This window comes from Oculina patagonica, chromosome 1 (assembly GCF_052425735.1).
Source record: "Oculina patagonica isolate OP01 chromosome 1, crgOcupat, whole genome shotgun sequence".
Lineage (NCBI taxonomy): Eukaryota > Metazoa > Cnidaria > Anthozoa > Scleractinia > Oculinidae > Oculina > Oculina patagonica.
The window spans coordinates 19,196,774-19,224,063 of NC_135758.1; the positions used below are offsets into that span (position 1 = coordinate 19,196,774).

Below are 27,290 nucleotides of genomic sequence, written 5' to 3' on the forward strand. Positions count from 1 at the left end.
AATGAAAAAGCTAGGGACGATGGACTTGGCAGTGTTAATTGACATTTTGTCCCGTTGGAAATCGTGTGATTTGGAACTCGCAGGAGAGTTAACGTGGCACTACAGATTACACTCTTTTTTCGGCATTCGAGGGCTGAGATTGCATCATTCTATACCGCGTAACTCTTGTCTGCGAAACTTGTGTTTACATCTTGCTCTTTGCTGATTGGTTAGTTTTGGAAGAGGGCGGGCAACTTCGCGGGAAAATTTACATACCAATGCTGTGATTGGCTAGTTACTGTCACATGACCATCTGCTCGGAATGACAACATTGAACGCTCAAATGCACAGAACCAAAACATTGACGAGCGAAAAATTGGTTGTTTGAATCGTCAGCGTTCAAACAGAGGCGAAAAGACGAGTCACCTATTTCTTTTTTTCGTTCATCATAATGTAAGATTTTTTTGTGGAAGTAATGGCTTCCAGGGCATTAGATGATTTTGAAAACGATTGGACTTTCGTCGACAAGGATGGAAAAGTCGATGTCGAGGTGAGCCTGTTACGTCGTCAATTTATTTGTCGTTTCCAATAGGAATGTTCTGGTTTTGCAAGGGTTCTTCAAGAAACAAGGGAGATCTTCTGGAGAATTTTGCCTCTCCCACCTAGATAAATGTATGTAAACGGTCTAGGCTAGGTGGGGTTTTGCAAATGCGCCTGTTGGAACTGCCCGATATAAATAATTTTGGCGGCGGGATTTTACGCCGTTGGCCCACCTTGAGGCTTTTTATCTTACTTAGCAACGCAAAAGGTCTATTTATGATATCCTCCGTACATTGATAATATTTTAAGTTAGGCAGGTCGATGATATTCAATGGTTTGTTTACAAAACGTACTCCAGTGCTCAAAAATTTACATTTTCGGACTTGTAGTTTTATTTTCGCTTGTAAACATTGATCACGTGATAATAACAACATCACCTGTAATTACATAAGCTGAGGACAGGACGTGTCAGCAGCCACTCGTTGGATTTTTCTTTGAGCTTTCAGTTTTTATTTTAATCAAATTCATACCTGAATACTGGACTTATTCGCATTTTTTAAAAACAATATACCTTTACAGTGATGCGTGTGACATCCTTGAGTTTGAATTTTTATGAAATAATATTTGGATTTAAGTTTACTGTGGAATAAAAAGGAAGAAAAAGAAAAACAGCAAATCTACTGTCCAAATCTTGAGAGCACTTGCAGTTTGCCTATTTGGTGTCCATCTTTCAATTTGTAACTAAAAATTCTAATTTTAGATGTTCATTTACCCCTAGTTATTCAAATTTACTAATCCTTTATTCCTTTTACCTTACTTCATAGCAATTAGCTTCTTAAAATTTGTCAAATACAATTTTAAATTTTTTTTAGGACACTCCACTGTAACCTGTAGATTGCGTGAAACATTGGAGAGAAAAGTGATAGTATTATAAAAATTATAACATTGGCTTAACCTATTTGAACAAATTTCCACAAGTGATCAATATCTTATTTCTCCTTTCAATATCAATACATTGTCAAGCAAAAAGGTAACAAGAATAACAAAAACCATCAACTAGGGATATGGCTACAGTGGTAAAAGAGATGTCCAATTGATTTGCTGAGAATTTTGGTCGAGATTCCAGTCTCTTCATGACAGGAATTTTTAGGTCCTGGATACTAAACAAAGTCCAGATCACTTACGTCAGTTCATGTGTATGTTCGTGGAATTGTTGCAAAAAAATCAAAGGAAAGTACTTAAAAAATTGACATAAAAACAACATCATCTGTCCTTTGCCTGCAACAAAGTTTTTTTTTCGGATTTCACCAAAAAATAGCATGGATTGTCAGATTTGCATACCCCCATTCACCCCCTCAATAATTGTACAAATAATACATTCTTTTGAAACTGTGATACCCCAAAATAATACCATTGGGTAAACTAGATGCCAGAGGTAGGAAATTAGAAAGGCTGCAGCTGTCTGTGTATTTTGTTCTAAGCAGTTGTTTAGAAATCAAGATACCATCCAGTTACATGTAGCTGTTTCAGTTGAATAACTGTTAGAGCTTCTTCAAACAGCCACGATGTTTTGAAAAAAACAAACAAAAAAACACTTATGGTTGCTAGCAATAACTAAATTGTAAGCCATGATTAGAATTAACAGGTGCCAAATCAACTAAATTAATGATTGATTGTTTTCTTTTTTCAGCCAAGGAAGAATTCTGTGTCCTATTCAAAGTCACCTTCAAGAGAGGAGACTCTAGTTGTGTCTTCTGATTTACGAGTTAAAGATGACAGCGAAGGCGAGGCAGAGTTTGAGGTTCTTAGTGGATTTCAATGCCATCCATCACTAGAAGCTGAGAGCATCCAGGCGGGAGAAACTGCAGAAGTTCAGAATGATTTGCCACATAACCTCGAGTCTGAAACGGAAGATGAGTTTGTGGCAGTTCATCAGAGTGCTTGCCAGTGTGCTGCAGATGATGGCATTATGATCATCTCTAATCACTTTTGCATGGACCAAGATGCAACTTCTGTTGGGGACATAACGGCTGAAGACCCACTGGCCTCTGAATCCGAACAGAATGATAAACAAAGTCTTTTGTCCTCTACTTTTTCTTCAGACAGTAATGCTGATGGTTGGCGGGAGCTACCTCAGCTCTCGGAAAGTGGTTCTTTCTCATTTGGCAATGATTCAAACAGCTCAGATGAAGACAATGCCATTGAGCCAATCCTTGAAGAAGAGGAAGAAAGCCAAGATTTTGTCGACCTTAGCCATGAAGCAGACCCTCTGGAAGAATTGGTGGAGTCTACTTACAGTGTGTTCTCGTTTGACAGTGATCTGTTTAGTCCAAGCGATGTGGATGAAGATGTTGACATTGAAGATGAGCATTCAGATATTACAGCATTGTCTGAAGCCAGCGATGAGGACAAAGAGAGAGACCAGGATCAAGAGAAAGTGGAGGAAGTTGACGATCATCTTGCAGCGGAAAGCAGCGATGATGCTAGTGCATTCTATGTTGATATCCCAACCTTGTTTGTAGTTCTGGGTTTGACAACAGCTCTGGGATTCAGCATTGGTTATGGTGAGATCAACATTGCTGTATTCGTTGTGTTAGGTTCCAGAACATATCCATACCCTCTTTATGGAAGGTCATAGGAAATTCTGATAGGGTGGTGTGTCAGAAAACTTCAAAAGCCAATATTTTTGAAGGAAAGTAGTGGGGTGGGGGGGGGGGGAGGCAAGGGGGTCTGAATCCCTTGCCTCCCGTGCCTTTTACTCCTGCTTCCTGCATATTTTACTCCTGGCCCCCACCCCTTTCCATAGTCATTCTCACCTCCTTGTCCCATACATGTATCTATTGTGAAATATAACAAAATGTTACTTGTTTTCTCGCAGTTCCTGCCACCTTAGGAATCCCGCTTTCCGCCCATCCTTCTCCCGCTCCCCACTCCCTGCCCCCTTTTTCCTGGTCTCTAGCCCCTTCTGTCCCTCTCCACAAAGTATGAAGCTTAACTGGAATTTCTGGATGGGTGAGGCTATTGAAACCAAAAACCCTTCCATAGGAGGGGTATGGGTCACTGGAAATTAAGAGGGGGCAGTGGGTCTCAAAAGCTAATATCGGGCTATAGAACTGGAGATTTTGGATTGCTCAAGGATTTAATCAGCAAAATTGTACATGTACACCTAGCAAGGGATAAAATAAGTGTTTCAAAAAATGTTAGGGTTACACCCATTTTACCTCCAATAGGAAGGTAGATTATTAAGGTTAGACACTTACTGGTAGTTGATTATCAACTAAAAGTTGATAGAGATACTAATTAAACTGCAGAAGGCAATTCGGAAAAGCTGACAATTCGAGCATTAGCCTTTCGTTGTTCTAAACGTCAGCTTTTCAAAAATTGCTACAGCAGTGTTCCGCTCGCCCACTGACACAGCACAAAAAAAAAAACGTATAACTTTATAGTACAAGCACAAACCACTGAAATAAACAAAATAACATATTAATACATATTTTGCAAAAGTTCAATCTTGAAAAAATGATAACAGTTTGTTAATCAAACTATTGCTGCAGGATAAGTGGTCAAATCAAATAAAATGTGAATACCTTAAAGTAAAGTGAAAAACCAGAAAAAAAGGGAAAACAAAACACAACAACAACAGACAAACAAATACTGTCCATTGCAGGAGTTCTGCTTGTTTTTGGCTTTTTCGGTGCCTGGTTCAAGATTTCTATTTGGTTTTATAAAACTTTTTTTCATTCATTTACAGGGCTAACTGTATATGTTAGTAACCAAGCCTTAGGAGTATCTGGAGGCATCAAGAGACCTGGGCCCAAGACAGCCTCGCTTCCACTCACCACTGATCCAATGGAACCCTCGGATGATGTATCACGTGATTTCCTGGATCAGCTGGCAATGTGGAAATTAGAAGACCGCCTTGAAGCTCCAAAGGAACAAGAAGTGGAAACTGAAATGGAGGACCTGTTCGACACGAAGGCGTTGCACGAAAAACTTCAGCTGAAGCATTTCAAGCTCATGGGTTTGCACGAAAGCATAAAACAGCGGTTACGCATGACTAAAGTTATGTCATGGTATTGGCGGCTGAAGTATGAAGAAGAGAGGTCGAATAAAGAAGGTAGCAAATGGAGTAAGGCCTTAGAGGAACAACTGCAAGAAACGGAGAAGCTGTACTTGAAAGAAAAACAGGTCGCTGACCTGTGGCGTCGCATGAACGAGAACACCAAGCTGAGACGAGCTGTTGCTGGAGGCATCAAGTTTGACAAGTGAGTGAGGTTTTCTGACTCGCTGTACTTTTTGTCATTTTTTTTCCAATCACATAAAAATCTACAGTCAACTCTCTCTAATACGGACATCGTCGGGACAGGCTCCAACTGTCCGTCTTAGAGAAGTGTCCGTCTTATAGGGGTTATGACTGAAAAAAGGCAAGAGCAGGACCAACACCAGTTGTCCGTTTTAGAGAGGTGTCCGTCTTATAGAGATGCCCGTTAAGAGAGAGTTGACTCATGGTAACAAGACATTTAAACCACAGTTCGCCTGCTCCCCTCGGATAAGATGTCAGAGCTTTGCAGTTGAATCTTCCTGGCATTTTTCTCAGTACCCATCTTGAATATAGCTGTTTGGAAAATGGTTACCATATCGTGCGTATAAGAACACAGCACGAAAGCATCAAGGCTCGCAACAGATGTTTGTTATTAAGGGACTACATGTCACCAGGATTTCGCAGATTTTTGGTCTAAACTGTTCTGAAATTACTGGAAGGCAACTTACAATGTATCTCATCAAAAACATTATCCTTGAAAATCTAAAGAAAGATATGCAGATAGAACTCAAGCTAGGCTATAAATAAAGTGATTTTTTTAAAGACGCGCGGAAACAACTTAAAAACGAACCTCTAGCCTTATGTTTTCAAATTGCAATCCGTTTCCATCCGAGCCATCCGCAGCCAAAGATGCTCGTTGACAGTTTCAGAGTTCTAATATTAGCAACTTTTAATAAAAATAAACTATAAACTAGGTTTTTCTGCGAAACAAATATAAATTTCGCCGCATCAAAATTCTGGTAAAATTCGTGACATAGTCCTTTGAACTGTTTAATCAAAAGGGTATGATAATCATTGCATTAAATGAGTAATTGAGATTCTCGTACTTTGCTTGGTAGGTACTGGAAGGATTTTCTACATCGCTGGAAAAAAGGTGAAGATAGAAGTCCGGGTGTAAATGAGAGTGAAAAGTTGTCAGACTCAACAGAGCTCCACGAAACACCAGATAAGAAAGAGTTGGTTGAGATCAATGCAGCCAAAGAAGAAGACCTGAAGCCAAATGCACAAGAGAGAAAGACGGAATACATATCTAAAGAAATCTGGGAACAGTTTCAAAACCGTTGGATGAGAGATGGGTGGCTGGACCAGTTGAGGCGCGAACGCATGGGGTCACGGATGCGCGCAGGCGCATCTATGGACCCCGATGAAAGAAAGGATTTGACTGTAGTCTCTGAAGACCGTTCTATAGCGACCTTCCCTCCTTTAATATCCCCGGGATTTTTGGATAGAACAGTTGAGAAATCCGCCGAAGGTCCCGAAACTTTAACAAGGAATTCCGAACCCAAGAAGGCTGAGTCATTCGCCGAAGATATTAAAGAAAGTGGTAGTGAAAATAATCCTACAGAATTCTTCAAGGTGAAACACTCGGACTTCAAGGAAGGTGTTCCGTTTGAAAATCCACTTTTTCCAAACGGGGTATTTCCTCCTGGCAGCGAAATTCCTAGTTATTTTGTGAAAAGAGTTTCCAAAGTAAAAGCGAATCCCCTGGCGCCAACAGTCTCCTCGGAGGAAAGAGATCTACATGTTATGTCGTTACCGGATGGTAGGAGCGATTCAAGGTGGATTTACGAAGATGGTGTAGTTGTGAAAGAAATAATATATCACGAAAATACAAAGGAATTGAAGACTCGTGAGAAATCTTTACAAAAGGAGGAGGATGTCGTTAAGCAGCATAAATCAGCGAGCCAAAGTGAGTTTTCTAAGAAACGAGATGCCGTCGTTGATGGAGATCGAGATGATCCGCTTCGGCAAGCGAAGAAGGAAGCAGATGAAAGATATTGGAAAGAAAAAGAATTAAAGAAGAAAAAGCAGAGAGAGACTGAGTTGCTTCTTGAAGTGTTAGGGCAACTGTTGTCGGAGTTGCGGCAAGAAAGGCGTCGTACACAGACAGCGAAGAAGAAATTGCGACGTTCATGGAAGGCTGAGTCATTAGCCAAAGATAGCAAAGAAAGTGATAGTGAACAAGATGCCACCGTCGTCGTAAAAGCGAATCCCCTGGCGCCAACAGTCTCCTCGAAGCAAGTTATGTCGTTGCCGGATGGTAGGAGCGATACAAGGTGGATTTACGAAGACGATGTGGTTGTGAAAGAAATAATCGAAAATGCAAAGGAAATAAAGACTCTTGAGAAATCTTTACAAAAGGAGGAGGATGTCATTGTGGAGCATAAATCAGCGAGCCGGAGTGAGTTTTCTAAGAAACAAGATGCCGTCGTTGATGGAAATCGAGATGATCCGCTTCGGCAAGCGAAGAAGGAAGCAGATAAAAGATATAAGATAGAACAAGAATTAAAGAAGAAAAGGTTGAGAGAGTCTGAGTTGCTACGTGAAGTGGCAAGGCAACTGTTGTCGGAGTTGCGGCTAGAAAGGCATCGTACACAGACAGATAGGAAGAAATTGCGACGTTCATGGAAGGCAGAGTCATTAGCCAAAGATAGCAAAGAAAGTGATAGTGAACAAGATGCTACCGTCGAAGGAAATCGGACTTTGATCAATTCGCAAGAGCAGTGTCTCACCAAAGAGAAACAGAAGTTGAGGAATTTGACGCAGCTCCGAGGAGAAGAGATACGTAAACAGAGAATCCAACGTCGCGAGTGGAAGAAAAAGCACAGACAGGCTGAATTGCGCCGTGAAGTGGCAAAGCGCCTGTTGTCAGAGTTGCGACGAGAAAAGCGTCGCATTCAGACAGAGAAGAAGAGATTGCGACGTTCATGGAAAGCGCTGAAGCGAGAGGAAAAGAGGATTTCCCTCGAGAAAGAAGCTCACCAGAGGGACAGGGAAGAACTTGAGAATTTTATGGCAACGTTGAAAGAAGAAAAGCAAAAGCTGAAAAGAAAGAAAGTTAAGCTGAAGGAGAAGGTGAACGAACTGTTGGCTAAAGAGAGAGAAAATTTGAAGGTAAAAGAAAAAGCTTTGTATGCGAAGAATGAAAAAGAGGTGGAGAGGCTAAAGAGTAAGATTTCTCAGGAGAAGAACAAGCTGCGACAAAGGAAGAAAGAGTTGAAATCTTTAAAGAAAGCCGCAAAAAAGGAGTATAAGAAGTGGTTAAGGGAACTGCGTAAAATTAAAAGGCAAGAGGAAGAAAAAAGAAAAGCTGAACTGGCGAAACTTAAAGAAGAAGCAAAGAAGCAACGGGAAAAATCTGAAAGAGAAACGCTGCGAAAAAAGGTATATGACTCTGTTATTCGAGAACAAGAGAAGTATGATAAAGAAAAACGTAGCAGGAAAGGTGAATACGGAGATCATACAATGGCTGGAGGCGAATGGAGGAAGGCGGACAACGGCGTGAAGCAAGATGAATCAGTCTCACAGGGTGATTCCAAGAAAAAAGAAAAACAAAGTGATCACGCAGAGTCGTTTAGGCAACAGTTGGAAGATGTCAAAAAGTGGTTGTCCGATGTTCACATAAAGACATTAGAACAACAACAGATTTACTGGCCCAGAATTCGAACTTTGGTAAAACCAATTTTTGACGCTGTCCGTGGAGGGGCAGGAAATTCTGAACCGCGCGAGGAGGAAAAACTGGCAGAAATGAAAGATAAAGAATCGGAACAGCATGATACGAACTCTTCCGAGAAAAAAGAAAATACGTACACAAATCATGAGCCGGAGGACACGCCTGGAAAAAGCGAATGGGAAAATGGAAAAGTAGAGATGAGAAAAGCCATGTCGAAAATGGAGAAAAGCGCTTGCGAAGTGGAAGGAAACAAAAAGTGGGAAATGATTGTTAGTAAGTCGGAGATAGCAAAAGTATCAGAAGATAAAGCGCTAATGGGTTATACAAACTTAACATTTGGGACAGATCTTATCAAATTACTCCTTAAAGGTTTTAACAAGCAACACCGAAAAGATAAAACGGCCAATGAACCCGGCGAAGAAACAGAAAGTACGGCCTTTATTATAGTGTCTGAAGAATCAGCGGACCAGGATTTTAGTAGAGGTTTAAATGGTAAAAATAAAAAGTCGCGTAAAAAAACGCAGATTTCCGATAGAAAACCGAAGCGTCCTGATGATAGATGCCATCTATCATCGGGGCGGGGGAACTATCGGAAATGGCCGGAAAAAAACATAGCTGCCACAGAGGAAATAAGAGAGTTGCCGCAAGGTCCGATCACTTTCGGAGATAGCCGATTGACTTCCGAAGATTTCTACGAACACACGACGACAGCGCAAAATGTTCGCTACAAAGTACCACCCGAGGTTCCGACGCCACCCAAAGATATCGGATTGTCACTCGAGAAACGTTACAAGAAAAGGTCTAAGGTGCCGAAAAATAAACGAAAGCCAGCAACCCCTCAAGGGCCGGTATTACTCGACAACGTGTATCAGGCGAGCTCGAGCAAAGGAAAGAAAAGAAAGAAAAGACAACATGGCGACGCACATGATAAAGTGTGCAGTTCCGACGATCCCGACAGTCACGAGTCCATTCCACCTCCTGATTGGGTATTTGAGCGCGCCAAGGGTCGCACCCATCAGCGGTCTGCCCCATGGTATGTTCATCGGGCAGAAGATCGCGAGTACCAGCGAAACACTGACAAACATGAGTCCCAGTTCCCCTGCGGTCGGAAACGCAAGCGCTTTAAAGGTCCGCTGGACCCTTCGTGGTATTTTGATCGAGCTGAGGATCGCGCTTATCACAGGTTAAATAATGAACCGTGGTACACTCGACGCGCCGAGGGACGGGAGGCTGAGCGTCAGAAGGGACATGATTCGTGGTTCTTGGAGCGCGGGTACTACAGAGGGAACCTGCGCGATTTCAACTCCTGGCACGGGGATCAAAATTGGATGCCCCAGGGACCTTCCATGGAAGAACATCGCTAAGAACATCAAAGGTTACTTTTATTTCTTTTAGAATTGTGTGAGTTAAGTTTTAGAAGCGTTGAGCGTGGATAGCATTTATTCGCCCAGAAAGGTTACAGTAAATTATCAAACGTCTTTCAAGACTGAATGTTTAAGCAGTAAGATTTTTCTCACTGAATACCCCTTGGGGCACACCAAAATGTAAGCTATCTTGATTGGCTTACGGGAATTCGATTTCCAGTCATGGTGTATACGATACTGTTTTGTTTTTGTTTTTACTCATAAGAGGGTTCGTGCATGGTTTTGAGGGCCTTGAATTTTAAACTATTTGCTCAACCTTGAAAAGATATGTAAAAAAAACTTTTTTGTGTGAGGGAAGTGTGTTTACTAAATCTTAGAATTTCCATTTCCAAACCATCACCCACTTTCCTTGTTTTCACTTTTATAGGATGTCGACTGTGGAAAAAATAGGAAAAAGTTTTAAAATTCTGTTCATTTCGCACGCAGAACTCTGTACGAACCCTGCCAATAATTCAGCCATTTTCTACGAGTCATTGATTCGTATTTTCGATTGCCGTGAAGTATAATGCAATCCCGGATATAACGAACAAACCTCAGTGTGATCGCCACTCGCTTGTAACCAACACATTTTCTGGGCCAATGGCTATTTTTGGAAATCTACTCGTGATTTACCGTATTGGCTTCTAACTAGATACAGCAGTGGAGTTCATGTTAAAATATTTGTTCAATCGTGAATATTGGCAGTCCGTCCTACAGAAACAGTGGCAGGTCAACAAACAGTTTGATGCCGATTTCAACACAGGTTTGTTATATCCATGTTAATACAAGGGCGAGAAACGAACATCCGCTATTAGGAACGAAAGTTTTGGAACCCAACGAGTTTGTTAAAACGGGATTGCACTGTAAGTCATTTCAGAACTAAATTTCACTTTCACATTGATGGATATAATCGTTTCAACGTTTCCTCGCAGTTACTTACTGAAGATCAATTTAACAGTCAGAGAGAATCACACTGTTATATCGCATTCACCGCTGCTAACGAGGAGATTACCAATCTGTGGTACTGATTTTATTTCTAAATATAGCCAAGCTCGAAAACACATGATACCAGACTAACATTCCCTTTGTAATGCTATCCTGATTGCCTAAGCAACGAGGGACCTTATTGAAGGCATTGATGCGTTTGAAACAAACCACTACAACCCCTCCCCCCACCCCACCCCCCTTTCCGGGCCTGGTTGCGGGTTTGTCAGGGTATACAATGCAACCTCAATATTCCAAGAACATTGACCCAATCGAAAATTGAACTACCGTATTGAACGTCCGAGCGCATGAAGCCTCACTGTAAAATGGAGCTTTCCAATGAAGGCCACTGTTGGTTTCCCATGTAGCAAAAAACCCGAAAATGTCGGTTGGAAATAAAATTGTTCAAGAACTTTCTTAATTATTTTTTTTTGGAAATGCTGGAATACTTTCAGAGGTACTTTTCTTTTCTCGTTATCTTCTGCTTCCGTCTCTTAAGAGCGACCGCGCTTTTTGATGACAACAGACACCGATTGTAATTGTAATCGCGATTTCTATTGGTTGGTGGGCTGTTTCTCTAATCTCTAACGGTAAATGATACTAACAACATTCAACAACAGTTGAGATAATAACTAACCATACATTCGTAATTGTTCACACTAACAAACAAAAAACAAAAAGAAGAAGAAAGAACTCGTGCCAGAATTTTTGAACCAGTGTTTGAGTTTGAAAAAATTAACGAGCGGAAAATGACCAAAGTTTGATACAGACTAACCCGTAACAGGGAGTATGCGTGCTTGTCACCCACAAAATTGAATCATTTAAGTTATTTTAATATTTTAACTACTTATTTTACTAGAAATTTGAAGGTTCAAGTAGTCCAAGATATTTCAAGCAGTAAAAGATTTTTCTGGAAGCTCAAATAATCACAATTGAAACTAAAATGGCCGCAAATCAAATAGTTGTTTCCAAGGCAGGAAGTGTTTTTTCATTACAGTCATGATAATAGACGTTTCGGTGACGGTCAATTAATTGTCATACCAAATAACTTTTCTCACGCAAGGATTAAGACTATTTTCCTTGTTCACCATATCGGGGTTGCATTGTGTATCCGGTGCATGAACGCGGGGGTGGGGAAGGCAGGGGGTTAGGGGAATTATCAATGTGGGGTAGGGGGTACTATATACCGTGGTTTTGAGCTGTTATAGTCTGAAACAGAGTGATGGATTTTGCCTTTTTAGTTTGGTCTAAACTAAGGTTTGTAATTTGAGGAAATTACAGGGGGAATTGCAAAGAAAAGCCTCCGGATTTGATAAAATGCGATCAAATACAGCTTCGGGTACACAATAGACTACAAGAGGACTATGGGAAATCGTTTTTTTGGCCTAAAATAGCGTTCAAGTTTTGTGAACCGGGTGGCATAACCGAGGAGTACCACCCTACCCCTGGGGGATTGCATGACCGACCCTGTCTATAATGCAGTCATGACATGACTGTTACCAACTAAATTTCCATATTTAGTGTTATAAGACGTATCTATCACGCGCACACAAATCTGTTTTGATCCAGTTTGATCTGTCACGCTCCTCGATAGTCAACAGATTACGTCACGCAAAGTTCGTCACGGAAGATAACGCAGCCATGAGCCTACCAGGGCATTCGACGTTTAGAAACTTGTCGGGCTTTCTTCATTCGGCACTGTGATAATTATGAGAAATATGCATTAAAAATGTATCAGTGAGTGCTCCAAAAACTGTGGTGACAAATTACATTATTGTCTTAAGACGAAAATGAAAAACAGATCATAGGAAAACAATGGACATGAAAATAATATGTTTGCAACGATTTTTTTACCGGTTGGTTCTCGAGACATCAAGGAACATTTGCACTTGTAGCTTGCTTGAGGACCAAGATACTACATTGCATTCCTCCGCTGTTCTTACAACAACACCGTTCCTGAAAATCTTTGATATAATATGATTTCTTTTGAACAGAACGTCTTTGCTTGAAGTTTGTACAGTATTTTACTTCCAAATTTTCCAGTGAGGATTTTTTGTGACGATTGTTACTTCTTACGGCAAGGTTTCAATATAAAAACTATTCTTAAATGACTTTGTATTGATATTGAGGGTTTGAAATTAGATGTTTCCTCTAGACCGTGATTTGGGCTCAGTTTGCACAAGAGAAGAGAACTGTTTTCCGTAAGCATTGTAACAAAACGGTCAAAACTTGCAGCAAAAAATATGCAACTGGTGACAAAGGAGGAAAAATTAAGACCTCCTCTATTATAACCGAGACACAACACAGCTTAGTTACCCTTGCAGTACATTTTAATCGTGAGTGTATAACATTGAATTTTTACATGGCGTAATTAAATGTTTTGGTCAGAAGTTACAATCGTGAACAGGCACTTCTTCCTTGGACAACTTTTCGCCAAAGATGAAGTTTGCCCTAAGGAACGCATGAGAAAGAAATAAAGTAACATTAACCAGCTTGTGACCATGTTTCTCGTTTTACCCGAGAAGAGGCCACTAGAAGAACGTCACTTTTTTTCAAGGCATCGCGAAATTTATTAATGAATTGACGTTCGCCTACGTAATCTTTGCTCAGAATATTATGTACTTTTCCGGTGACATCTTTGTGAGTCGGGTGTCCGAATGCTATCAGATCGAAGTTTTAAACCCGTAAGCGTGAGACGCGCATAATTCATGAGAATTTGTAAGGACACACAATTGAATCTGCGCAATAAATTGTCGATCCAAGCATTGCGATTAGCCGTTCAGATATAAAAGTAAACAAAAAATCTGGAGTTTTTAACTTACACCTTCGTTTAAAAAAAGTTATTTTCTTGTTTTTGCATCGACCGAAGTAGCCTATAGTACAAGTGATCCTCAAATGAATCAAATTTAACCAGAACTCTAAGTAAAAATAAAAAAAAATAAATACGTATTTCATTGAGTTTGATTTTTTACGTGATTGGTTGAGATGACCGAGCTTATTTGCTTGAAAACTATTCAATAAAAGTTTTGTCAGTGTTATTTTTCCACGTGAATGAGAGCACTTAATGTTTGATTGGTAACATGCACGTGTAGCCTATGCTATGTTGCCTTTAATGGAAATTTTTATAAATGTAACCAACAGTTCGTTTGCTGTCCGTGGGGCTTATTTTTTGGCTACTTGCTCTGTTATTTCGTCAATTTTTAATCAATCTTTAATCAAGTGTTTCCAAAACGTAATCAAGCTGAAAAATTAAACTAATATTACTAACTCCTCACCAAAGGCAGAGCGTCTGTGCAGTGGGAGCCAGCGTAATATCATTTGTGAGTATCGTAAACAACGCTGGCCGCCATTATGAAGAAAGCCCCTCCAACCCCTCCCTCTAAACAAAGCAAACTAAAGACGTCGCTTTCTTGAGCCTTTTAAAATTTGCAACCCTTTTGAAACAAGATAATTTCCAGGCGTTATTTTTCTTACGATAATACGTTATTAACAAGAATAAGTCACGGTGTTTTAGGCCCACAGTTTTTGTTGAAATGATACAAATATAAAAACGAATAATAGTACTTAGAGACTATCGAGGAGTGCAAAAGATCAAAACTGGTTTTAAAATAGAATGCAAATGATTATACCCCCCACGAGGCTCAGACAATATCAGCGTGTTCTAGGAGAAATAAGAGAATCTAGGCGAAGTTTTCGTTTCATAAAAGTGTTTCAGGACCACCGGCTGTTTTAGAAAGTGTTTTATGAAAATCGTCCGCCATTCCGGTTTTGTCTGAGTCATGACGTCACTCGCGCACTTCGCATTGTAGTATCCTAGAATTTCAAGTGATTTCTGTCACTTCAGTTTATGTAGCGAATCCTTTGCTATTCTTAAATTAACTTAACAGTTCGTAAGGCAATCAACAAAACAGAAAAGAAATCATAAAAAACAAACAAATCGAATGTTGGTATTTTATTGGGACACGAAAACAAGCATAAAGTAATATATTTTAAGACCGAGGAGTGTGAAGAAATATTAATGGTGTAGATAGCTTCATATTTCAATTCTTACATATCTACCTGTGTAACTTTATTTCATTAGTGTAAATTTCAATTATTTGTTATATTATACCCGGGATTATAAAATTTCAAGATTCTGCTAAGTCCTTTTGTACCACGTGACATAAATTTGTCGCAAAAACTTTACAACGCACAACAAAATCATGTTAATGCTCAGATCCCTCGAATTGTCTACAAATATTTGGGTGTGTTGGAAAGTAAAATTAGCTAATATTTTACGTGAATCGTTCAAGGTTTATATTAGTATAGCATGTAATATTTTTTTTTTTCTGGGGCTTATTTGAATAAAATAATGTAATTCAGAAATGTTCTTCCTTGTGGGCTAATTTATTCCACAATTATTGACCAGCAAAAGTGTAGGGTTTACACAGGAGCCCATCATCATGGGCTCCTGGTTTACATCAGTATAGCATATAATATTTTTTTTTACTGGGGCTTATTTAAATAAATGTAATCCAGTAATGTTCTTTCTTTTGGGCTAATTAATTCCACTATTATTGACCAGCAAGAGTGTAAAGGTATTCGAGAATTTCGCTATTCAATAAAGTTGTAACAATTTTAAAATTAAACTGGCAATAGCTTCATTTTTGTTATCTCTAGTTCTGTTGCTTGTAATCTGAGAAGTTCCGACCGGTAATATTTGCGATTCAGTTGCAAATATTGATTAACACATATTACATAGTGCATCACTATCATCCTGTATAGAAGAACTGGCCGAGAAGAAACGTATGCTAGGCGAAAGGCGCTGTAGTACACTTGGCAATGTTCCATGCAATTTTGTTTTTCGCAACAAGCCGTAGCGAGGCATGTACGTAACATTGGCTGTTTTTATGCTAGAGACGATAATGTCGACTAGACGTCTTTAACGTCTAAGACGTTAAATGCGTTTGGTCTAAAAACGGGACGCATTTAGTTGACAGCTTTTCAGAAAAAAAAATTAAAAAAGACTGGGTTCGACACGGAGGACACTGGACACGAAGACGTAAAGCCATCAGACGTTAAAGGCGTCTGTCTTATTTACTGTTTTTATACTAGTTAACAACGTCCCGTTTTTATACTAGACAGACGAGAAGACGTTAAAGCCGTCAGACGTTAAAGGTGTCTGTGTTATTTACCGTTTTTATACTAGACGTTAATGTCGTCTCAAGACAGCTTTAACGTCTAAGACGGCTTTAACGTCTCTAGCATAAAAACGGCCATTGCTAAGTTTAACACCCCTGGGCAATGCATAAAATCAGAGCCTTGATCACTGATCAGGGATATGCCAAAGACTACGATCGTATGCCAGTATGCCGATTTCCGAGCGCTTTTGTTCCAAACCCACACACAGTCCCTGGCGTAACCTTCATCAAATGCACCCCTGAAATGGCGAAAAAAGGCTAATAGGTAAAAAGCTCCTGTTTTACAAAAGAACAAAGATGGCCGTTCTCATTCTTCTAGTTACATAAGATCCACCTTTAGAAGCGGTAATTTGATTGGCTTCTGATAGTAGCCCCAACCTGATTAGCGTGGCAGACATACATCGCCGTCTCTCAATGATTCACTGCATAGGTACTTTTTTCAACAAAAAACATAATTCAAAAAAAAAATCTTTACAGCATTGCAGCAACCGTTGTAAAGGAAAAAAAACTTTATTTCGTGCAACAGTACACATGCTGAACGAAACGTTGCGCGAGATGTTCATTTCAGGGTGTGTTAGACTGGGCAAGTTGCACTGACGAAACGTTTACATTTGTCTAGTGTAACAGCGGTTTGTTTTAAAGTTTTCGTTTTTGTCGTATTATTTCATTGATTATTGAAGAACGTTTTTGTTAACCAGAAAACCACTTCAATCTCCATAAAGCATTCTGTATTTCAACAAGTTTCTTTACAGCAGTTCAAACGTATTATCGGCATGAACAAACTTCGCGCTGCGTTTACGGTTTCTGCAACGATCCAAAGCAGGTGGTTTTCAGGTTCAAGACTAAAATGTTCAAAATTGAACTATGGCGTTACAGTTTACTAACATACTTAACCAGAACCGCTTTTGTTAAGACTTAGGGTATATTCCTTTGGGAAGACCCGGATCAGGATCAATGACCCAAGATCAGCCGCATCATGGTGCATCAAGGAAAGCGATGCATCCTTTCCCAGAATGGATTAATCAGTTCCTTTGATGCACCACGATCCAACTAATCTTGGATCATTGATCCTGATCCGGGTCATCCCAGTTGAGCGCACCCTAATAGGTTATTTCATACTCTATTGTTCGGTGTCCATTTTCGCATTCTGAGCCTCACCGGGTTCGTTTTCTCCGGGGGCTTGTTCCGTGGGTGGTGCGTGTATTGTTTCTTGGGGCCCCTCCTGATGGAGTGCCTCGTCATTTCGTGAAGACGAAGGCGTTTCCTCCATAAGTGGGGCAGTTGCTAAATCAACATCGTCCTCGTTAGGTGCCAAATCTTTGACTGATCCAAGCAAGTCATTTTCTTCTGTAATTTCGTTAATATTTGTGTTACCAGCTTCGGGAACGTTGTCTTCTTTCTGCAAAACGTCTGTGACGCTGTCGACAGCCAACATGTCAGCATTCGCCATTTCAATATCTTCCTGTTCAACACTGTCTTTCTCACAAGCCACGGAAGTCGACTCTACGTTATCAACATTTGTTTGTGCACCATTCAGAGATTCTTGTTCATTATCGTTAGATGACCGAACATTTCTATCCACAATGTCGTCTTCCATATCAACATCGTTTGCCTGCACGGAAGAATCATTTTCCATCTCGGGGAGATTTCTCGCTGTATCGTCGTCCTCTTTGGCGATTCCAGTGTCATCATTGGATTGTATGGCCTCTTCTGTGGGGCTAGTTTGAACATCTGAAAATGCAGAAAAATACAAGAAACCGTTTATAAGCGATTTATTCTTATTGTCATTTCTTCTAATTTCATCTAGTAGACCCATTGTAATTTCCATTGTACATTGTAAATTTAAATTCGTTTGTAGAGGAGTGTGCAGAATTAGCTAAGCTTAGCTTAGTTCCTTCCGCCGATACATTTTAGTCAGTCAGTCAGTCAGTCAGTCAGTCAGTCAGTCAGTCAACAAGTCAGTCAGTCAGTCAGTCAGTCAGTCAGTCAGTCAGTCAGTCAGTCAGTCAGTCAGTCAGTCAGTCCGTCTTTTCAGCGAGGGTTTATCAACAATTAGAAAGAACGTAAAGTTCCATTTTTAAGGGGGTACCCAGGACTCTGGCCATTTCTAAAGTGAGCCCTAGTGAAGACCTTTCTTATAAAGTAAACAAATGCGAAGACACGACATGCAGGCGTTTCCCTCGCTTGCGATTATTCCGTGCGTCACAGAGAATCATTTACACTGACAAACGGCAGCTTTCTAAAGTAAATCTACTTTTAATTCAAAAACAGCAGTTTATTTATTAATGTAATGTGCAATTGCCTGCTGACGCAACACAGAAGTTTTGATCTTTAGAATGTAATTCTGTTACCTGTTTGTGTATTATCCTGTTCAGCTTGTTTCTCCAAAGCAGCTTTCCGTCTTGCCAACGCCCTTTCTCTGTTCAGACGTATGCGCTCCTGTTGTTCAGGCGTCAAAATAACCTGAGTAGAAGAAAGGAAAGAAGGAAGAAGTTTCTTCAGTGGAACCGGCACGCAAAAGTCCGTATTATCAAGGTGTCCGTATTACGCAGGCTCTGAGAATGAACGTTACGGACAAGTTTTAAAGATCCAAAAGACTAAAATAAACAAACAGAACTGATGATTAATGCTTTTACTGTAATTTCGTTTAAAGTGGAGGAACCTTAAGTTCATTCAAAGAGTCAAATTAATTTCTCGCACTTCGGTCAGTTAGGTGTACACGCCGGTCAAAGACAGTTAGTTGTCAAGCATGACACGTAATTATGCTCCGTATTATTAATAAAACGCGATAACTTGTAAAAAGTCTTGGGTACAATTAGCACACAATCGTTACAAATGAAAATGTATGACACATAAGCAGTGACCAATAGTGTCCGTAAAGCGACGTTAACTTTGCATGAGAGCGTGTCACTTGGTGGCGGGTTAAAGTAAGAGAAAATGTGCGAGCTTTTTGTCGGGACAAACAAAACTGTCCATAATAATCGGGTGTACGTAAAGCGGGGTTCTTCTATTACACGGTTGAATGACATACAATGAATTCAGTGCTTACCATTTGATCTCTCGCCTCCATTTGCACACCAAATGCCTGAACCTGAAATTGAGCAAAGAGAATCATTCAACTGACTAATTCGGGTGTTACAAATGACATTCTGAATAGCGCGACTCGACCTTTTTTTACTAAATTTCTAATTTGTTTCTGTCATACTCTCCTCTACTAACTATGTTTCTATAAAAACATTACAACATCTTTAAAAAATGTTCAAGATTTCAAAGTTAAATGCTCCAGTGTTGGCCAATAGGTTAATATGGCCTCAGTTCATTCAAACCTCACAACAAATGTAATACTCACATTATTCACTGGAGTAGCAGGTACTTGTGATAGCAGGCCATCGTCTTGGGATTCTGTGATTGAGAAAATTACCTTGAATAATACAACTAGGGCCAATTACTTTTATTATTTATGTTGTGGTTCAATTTTCCCCTTGGTAAAACTTGGTCTTTTCCTTTGTTCTAATAAATGGTAATAACCAGATTGTACCAAGAGTAAAATTAAAGCACAACATTTACACCATCTGGGGTAATTGTTTTTATTATTTGTTGTAGGTACCGTAATGATTCGATTTAGCGCCCGGAGTGCTTATTTACTTTTGGCACCCCAACGGAGGGCGCTTATTCGAGACAGGGCGCTTATTCGGGACAGGGCGCTTATTTAATTTTTTGAGAAACAACCAAATGTTCAAAACAAAGCTTTAATAAATATTAAAATAACTAACAATAACAGAAACTGTAACAGTAACAAATTGTTGAAATTTCATTTACTTTTTAAAGAATTGTTCCTTTTTGCAGTTAATATATACATGAACGGTACGGTGAATGTTCATAAGTTTATCTTTTCGACGTCGATAACTTCAGTAGAGGCGGTTATCCACAATAGAGGCGCTTATTAGATAGGGGCGCTTATAAGAATGGGGACGCTTATTAGAATGGGGGCGCAAATTGGAATAGGGGTGCTTATTAACAAAAACACATTCAAAGGGGGGGCGCTTATTCGGAAGGGGGCGCTTATTGGAAGGAGGGCGCTAAATCGAATCATTACGGTAAGTGCACTGCAAGTACCATATCAGATTGCTGTATTTTTCTTGGCACAGTGACTAATACTAAATGCAACTATCAATATTAAGCTGGAGGGGGAAGGGGTGGGGTATAGGTGGGGGGGGGGAGGTTTAACAGCAATTACCTTCCTCTTATGGGACATTATGACCATTTCATTGGACCCTCTAACAACTTTTTAGTGATGATTAGTGAATCCTTTGGCTATCCATAAATGCCCTGGAGTGGTGCACTTAGCAAGGTTCAACTTAGCCTGGGTGTAGCTATGTCCTATTTCCTCATGGGCAAGGTGAGAAATGTGATAACTGCATGCTGTTTGGCCTCCCCCTTCCAGGGTTAACATAATTTGAGAAGTACATAATGATTGGTGCAGTGGACTCTGGATGAAGAGGTCTGAGTTAGAGTGCTGGTTGGTATCAGTGTTGTCGTGTTTGTAACATTTGCAAATAGGCTCAACAATAAACTACAGAACAGTGAGGAATAACCATCATCATCATCATCATTACACATACCGCTGTTCTGTGCAAGTTCTGTATCAGATCTGCCCTCATCCTCAACAGTATCCTCTTCACCTCGTCTGATTCTCTTGATACAGTTCTAGAACAAAAAAAAATGTAAAAAACTATTGTCAACAGATCCAAAAAGATGTATCGGTAGTTATGATTACAAACAAGCAGCAATTTTTGTGTTGACCATTTGCTGATGTAGTGGGCCAAAGCCTTTTCATAATACCATGAAAAGTTTATTCTCTATTGAGCCCCTAGCTTGTGTTGCAGATGAACTAATCCCCAGTATAGTCCGACTGCGACCCAGTGACCAAAACCTTGTTCCACCCCTGCGTGCGCATACACCGATTCAGCGTAAGCTGGAAGTTGCATGGAAACGAGGCCTAAGGGCCCTCGGCGGGTCAAAATTCATAAAGTTTTTATTAGCGTGTGGGGCATTTCGAGTCAGTAAAAGCATTCCCTTTACAAATTAGCCGCGAATCTTGATCCTAAGTTCAAAAGTATAAGAAGAAGAAATTTAAGGTCTAGCAGGCTAGAGAAGAAATTCTTACAGCTTACCGGTAAGATTTTGTTGTCTCCTTCTTTGGAATCGAATATTTTATATTCGCTCATCAGCATAACCTGAATGTTTGCCGTTCACACTCAATTTTGGATTTTGTTAATCAATAAAACGAACTACCTTATGATTTACTGAATGGAACTTTTGAAGTACAAATTTGGTTTTGAGAGACCCTTAGGTTTTCAATCCGAATAAAAAGTTGCAGGTATCGACACAGAATCGTAGAGAAGGTCACGCGTAAACATGTGTCACAAATAGTTTCAGTTATCTAAATTATGTTAGTTTGTTTCGACAGAGAAGCTCGGGTAAACATGTACTGCAGTTTGTTGTTACATTTTCCAATCATAATAATTAATCAACAATCGAAAAGCGTACAGTCAACCCAGTCAAATACAGGTATGTCAGATTTTTTCACTGAATTTTTTTACGGACGGACCTGATTTCATTTGTGAACTGGATCGAATTTGACCGGCAAGAAAATATTTTCTTGTTTACATGTAAGCCTCCAGGTCGGTATAACTTTACCAGTAATAACAACCGAGTCTGCTTTGTATACACTGCTACACTTTGCTACTACTCTAGAATTTGTGTGTTTAAAAAGCATTGATGACTTTAAACACTAAATAAGCTTCCATGTATACACACCGACTCACCCATTGGCGTCAAAAACGACGTTGTGTACTTTATATTATCATTCTTTTGATATGAAAGTCGGCTTTATTTTATTATTAACCTGTATGAATCTGCAACTCAAATACATGTACAATTCAATTTACACCTGAAACAGGTCATGCCAATCACAAATTCTACCGAAAAAATCTGTCAAATTCTGTAACAGAATCAGTACACTGTCTTTAATGATGTTTGCGTGAATACGCGAGTTTCTCCATAATACTAGAAAGTTTTCATTCAGATCGAAAACCACAGGGCTACCTGGTAAGGAAAGGGTTAAAAGGTATTCTGGACTTTAAAGTGGTTTCATTTTATTGATTAACAAAATTCAAAATTGATTGTAAACTACCTGAGAGAACAGATGAAATCCAGCCTATGCTGGCGAGGGAATATTGAAGTTTGGCAGCAAAATCGTACCGCTAAGCTGTTAGAATTTCGCCTGTCGCCTGGTAGACATTAAAATTTCTTCTCTTTATACGTTTGCACTGATAGGGATCAAGAATCGTGGCTAATTTGTAAAGGAAAGCTTTATTTCGATTTGAAACGCCCCACACGCTAGTAAAATCTTTATAGTTTTTAGCCGCCGAGGGCCCTTAGGCCTCGTTTCCATGCAACTTCCGGCTTACGCTGAATCGGTGTATTTGGTTGCTGTTCGCAGATGGACTTTACTGGGGTATAGTTTGTCTGCAACACAGGCTATTGAGCCGCCCTCTCTAACCCTTTTACTCTCAGAGTCAATTTTGGAGAAACGTAATGTAGCTCTAACTTTTGGGTCTGTGAATGAAATCCTTCAGTGTGACCATTCAAATGAAACCTCTTCGGCATCACTTTTACATGGCACCATTTGTTTTTAAATATTTAACACAACAAAATTTGGGATTTTTCTTGAAGCTTGATTTTTGGTACTCATGGGAGTTACACTAATAAGTCCCCCTCTAAAAAAAGTAGTGAATGTTCTTACTTGCACAAGCTTTTTGCTGCCTAAATTTTCCACTTGATCGACAACATCTGCGAATGGAAACTTGGGAAACAAGCGGTGTGCCCAGTATTCATAGCGCTGTACCAGCAGCTTCAAATCTGATGCCTAAAAAAAATATATAATTATTTTAATGAATGTTGTAGGACAAGAACATTCTGGGCATTTTGTCATGGTGGTAAAGGCTGCCTGTTTTATTAAATGATCCCAAGGATTTTGTTTGATTATTAGTTGGTTTAGTGAGGTATATTATAGAGCCTTATTTAATTTTTTTAGATAACTGTATGCTGAAGGATTTTTTACCATGTCTAAATAAAGTTATCTTTTCTATTTTATAGCTTTACTGGCTGGAGCCTTGGCCCCTGTTAGGTTCAACCATTCTGGATTGGTCAAGGAAAAGGGCCTGACAAAAGACAGCCACTGGCCCTCTACAGTGTAATAATTAAATAAATGAAAATAAAAAAAAAATACTTTACTAAGTTCAACCTAGTAAGGGTCAAGGGAGAGGGGAAGAAGAGACGGCCAATACATGTCACCCCACACGTAAAAACTCCCTCAATAAACAAAAACAAGAAATAACACGCATCTTACAGAACTTGCATGATCCTGCAAAGAGTTCATTCAAACAACCTTGCAAAAATCCTTAGGAACTTTGTTACAATCTTTGCAAGACTCTCAGCATATGAAGGATCTTAAAATCTTTTTGGCAGTTCACCAGGGCCTTTTGCTATGTGACAGTTCCACACTACTTAGTTACCTCATGGCCTTTGCCTTTAAACTTGATGTCATCACAAAGGTGGCTCAGAGCTGGAATACCACGATTACCACACAACCTTAAATTGAAATTTCACTTTGTTTAAAACAACAACATCTCTAATTATCCTCCAAATACAGCAAACAAATCTTTTGAAAATCCATCCTTTGCAGAAGTGATTCCTCTGTAATTATTGATAAGTTAATTTTCATACTGTAAGATACAGCAATGTCTTGTTTTCATGTATACGTTGGAAATTTTTTTTTCAACTTTTCCCTTCTATTCCAACCAGTGTGAATCCAAGTTTTTGACTGTGCACGTAAATTAGCAGTAAAAGCAGAGAAAATATTTAATACTGGCTTTAAATTGTGAAGGAATATTTAATATTTTTATGATTAAATAAGCATACCCCTCTACCCCAAGCAGAAAAATAATACTGCGGGATAAATGGCTAGAATTAATTTACGATATTAAATATTTCACTTGATCCCAGACATAAAGGGAACTAACTCTGTTCAGTGTATAAAATCAACTTCTGGTCAAGTGGCCCAAACTGCTGAAACTTATCCCGGTTTATGTTGCATTAATTAAGCAAAGCCAACTAGGAGTATTGCTCCCCCCCCTCCCCCCGGGGGGCACTCCCATATATGAGCTATATAGGTATGTGCCGCTGTGAAGGGTATGGTTTTCAAGGAGTTTAGTCTGGGATAGGGTATAGAAATCAGAAAGTTTTGGTCTAAAATAGGGTATCGTTTGCCGAGAAACCGATCAGTGGTATGAAGAATTAAGTCCAGAATAGGAATAGAAACTCGGAAGAGAAAGAGGCCTCCATAGACGTGAATAAAATTATTGTGACGTTTGTTGACAGATGGTTTTCCATTAAAAACACTTATAGTGATGCAGTTTTAAAAGAAGCAAGTCTGGGATAGGGTAGGGATTTTCGGTATCTAGTCTAGTATAGGGTTGCAAAACCAGCTGAAGATATATGGGTTATTGACCAAGCGTGAGGTCAAGATGGCAGGATATTGGCCAAGTTCTTTTTTTGCGTGTTTATGGACCTCGACTTCGTCTCGGTCCATAAACACGCAAAAAAAGAACGAGGCCAATATCCTGCCATCTTGACCGAACAAGCTTGGTCAATAAAGGATTTATTATATGACTTTTTTCGAGCACTGAAAAGGAAGCCAGTTGCATGCACAATCAATGGCGCGCGCTAAAATCATTTCATTGGTTTAAAAGTTTAATGAGTGACTGTCAAAGTCTTGAATGAATCGAGACGAAGAAACACGATGCGACAACATCGAAATTTAGCTCTTTTTAACCAGCAAAAGGATATCGAAATTGCTTAAATTTTCGAATCAACGTTGACTTTGAAGCCTTGAAACAAGAATGTCCATTCCATCTGGCCACCAGCTTTTGAGTATTGGATGTTTTGCAGAGTATTTGCTCGCTTCTGGCGCTTTTATAGTTGTGCAAACCTGCCGCGACACGAGCTGAAATTGTGAATTGTTGAAAGCGTTTGGGACTTTCCACTTCACAGGAAAAGCTTGAACTTTTCTACATCATTAATTTAAATGTTCGACCCACCCATTATTCGACGTGAGCGTTTATAGAGGCTTCGGTGAAAAGATGTTAAGCTTGCAGTGCCTGGTGCGCCGTGCCGTCCGCTTTATGCAGTTTTGAAGATGTTACACAAGTTTGCCGAGTACTTCTTCAGGTATGCAACTGTCCTCAGTCTCTCCCTTTTCCGCCAAACAAAACTGATATCATGTCTTGAAGTCGCTTTGCGAATTAATTTTTGTATTAGCCGGTTTTTGCGGCAAATAAAATTCACGAAACTCGTTAACATTTGTAGTTTAATTTGTTTGCTTTCATTCGCTTTAAAACCTATTTCTTTGTTATCGGACTTCCTTTCGCTAGAAACAGACAGAAAATCTTTGTGTTGTTTCGGAAAATAGCTTCATAGCGAAAAATTACGACGAAAAGCTTTTTCAAGTAGCGTCGGAAAAAAGTTTTTCGCTTGCGGGAGCACAACGGGCGATCCCGAGCGGTCAAGATGGCTCCATCTTGACCGCTCGGGTAGCCAATCAGAGCACGAATTTCGCTTCATCTTGACCGCTCACGGAGCTAGTCATATAATAAGGTCTGTTATAGGGTAAGGGTTTCAGAGTCCCAGCGGCACACCCCCACCAAAAAATATACAGGGTGCCCCCCTCCCCTCCCCCTCCCATGGATTGGACTGAAGAAAGGGTTCCAGGGTACTTTAGGGGGATATTTGTTTATAAAACTGTTCAAATTATGCAACATGATTGGTAACAATGACAACATATATCAAATTGATTTAGTACCAACATGTTCTAAAGAATCCATTCATGTTTACACTGCTCACATCTCACATGGCATAGCATAGAACATCTGTCAAATTATCAACATAAGGAATATTCTATCAACCCTCCAAGTAAAGACCATTTTAGTCGCCATGGCACCTAAAATTTTGCAGCAGGTGACTAAATTGGAACCGAGGTCGCCAGCCTGGCGACTAAAATTGTGAAGAAGGATTGAGAGCATGAGCTTAATTTAGCGACTTAAATTTTTCACTGGTGACCGGGCTTGAGTAGTTGGTGGCCAAATGGCCACAAAGTAAAAAAAATAAACTTGGAGGGTTGTTAATACCGTGATATTCAAATCCTCATGTTCTTTATTCCCTAGATAGATGTATGACTTCTCCTTACAAAGTCAATACACTGGCAAGTAAACAAGTAATGAGAATAAAGAAATTCATCAACTTGCGAATATTATCTTGAGGTACCACCATACCCTAATAATAAGCATGAAACATTAAGGAAAAACAGAGGCTTATTACTGGGCTCCTGGGAAAAAGTTACGTGTTAAGTATAAGGGAATTAAATTTCGATCGCAAATATCAAAGTTCGTAATTAATAGCCCCTTCGTCTTCATTCCTCTTTCTCGAATAATACCTCAATAATCAAATCTGTTCATGGATTCTCACCTAACTTCATCTAGTTTAGGTCTTGGTGATCGCTTCACTTTTCGTTTTTTGTTGGCGTCCTTCTTGTCTCCTTCGCCTGCTTCCTGATCTCCTTGCGCTCCGTCGCCATCTTGGTTTGTGCCATCGTCTTCTCGTTGAGGCGACAGGGGTGGCAGAGGGGGAGGAAGATTAAAAGGATCATCGTCATCAAAAAGAGCAAGTTCATCTCTTGTAGAGTCATCGACAACATTTGTAATCGCGTGTACGGACGACATTTTTCTTTGGTAAGAACGATCGATCGACCTCGATCGATGTGGTCACTTCACTTGTTTCCCGCCAAATCTCTAGTCCGCTGACCACTGTTCGAGCCGTCAAAAAATATAGGACCGCACAGAGTGCTAACAAAATGGAAAGGTAAAATCTAAGTTGAGGTATTGACTAAGAAAGTAACATGATGCCAGAAATTAAATATTGATGACACGTTGATGGTAAGTTTGCTTTTACGAGTAAGAAGGGAGAACTGAAAAAATGTTGGGGTTTTTACCCCAGCCATACTGGCCCCGTTGCCAGGCTGGAGGAGGAGGGAGCTATAAGGACTTACCCGGTATAAGGGACGGTCATTGAATGGGGGTTAGGTGGGGTTTGCAAACAATTTTATTTTTCAATATTTTCATAAAACCCCCAACCCCCCCCCCCTCCATCAATATTTAATTTCTGGCATCATGTTACTTTCTTAGTCAATGAGATGCAAAGTGTTAATGTGCAGATAGAGACAAAAAAGTAATTTATTGGTTATTTTAATTGCTTGCATTAGCAGCTGTTACAAAAAAGCCAAGGAAGTCGTAACTTTAAAAACCTCTTTC

The 27,290-nt window shown here is 39.8% G+C and overlaps 2 protein-coding genes across 2 annotated transcripts; one reads left to right on the forward strand and one right to left on the reverse strand.

Annotated features, from left to right (window-relative positions):
- The first annotated feature begins 311 nt into the window (after positions 1–311).
- LOC144660361 (uncharacterized) lies at positions 312–15,309 on the forward strand. Its single transcript, XM_078520968.1, has 4 exons — positions 312–529; positions 2,210–3,083; positions 4,271–4,784; positions 5,680–15,309. The coding sequence occupies exons 1-4, from the start codon at positions 455–457 to the stop codon at positions 9,656–9,658; spliced, it is 5,442 nt and encodes a 1,813-aa protein (XP_078377094.1). The 5' UTR covers positions 312–454; the 3' UTR covers positions 9,659–15,309.
- A 1,095-nt stretch (positions 15,310–16,404) lies between these two features.
- Positions 16,405–26,735, reverse strand: LOC144649063 (uncharacterized). The gene is made up of 8 exons (XM_078508534.1): positions 26,449–26,735; positions 23,442–23,517; positions 22,670–22,792; positions 20,484–20,568; positions 19,211–19,263; positions 18,911–18,952; positions 18,213–18,324; positions 16,405–17,592 (listed from the first exon to the last, which is right to left on the reverse strand). Exons 1-8 carry the CDS (start codon positions 26,700–26,702, stop codon positions 16,982–16,984), a joined length of 1,356 nt encoding a protein of 451 aa, XP_078364660.1. The 5' UTR covers positions 26,703–26,735; the 3' UTR covers positions 16,405–16,981.
- Positions 26,736–27,290: the final 555 nt, after the last annotated feature.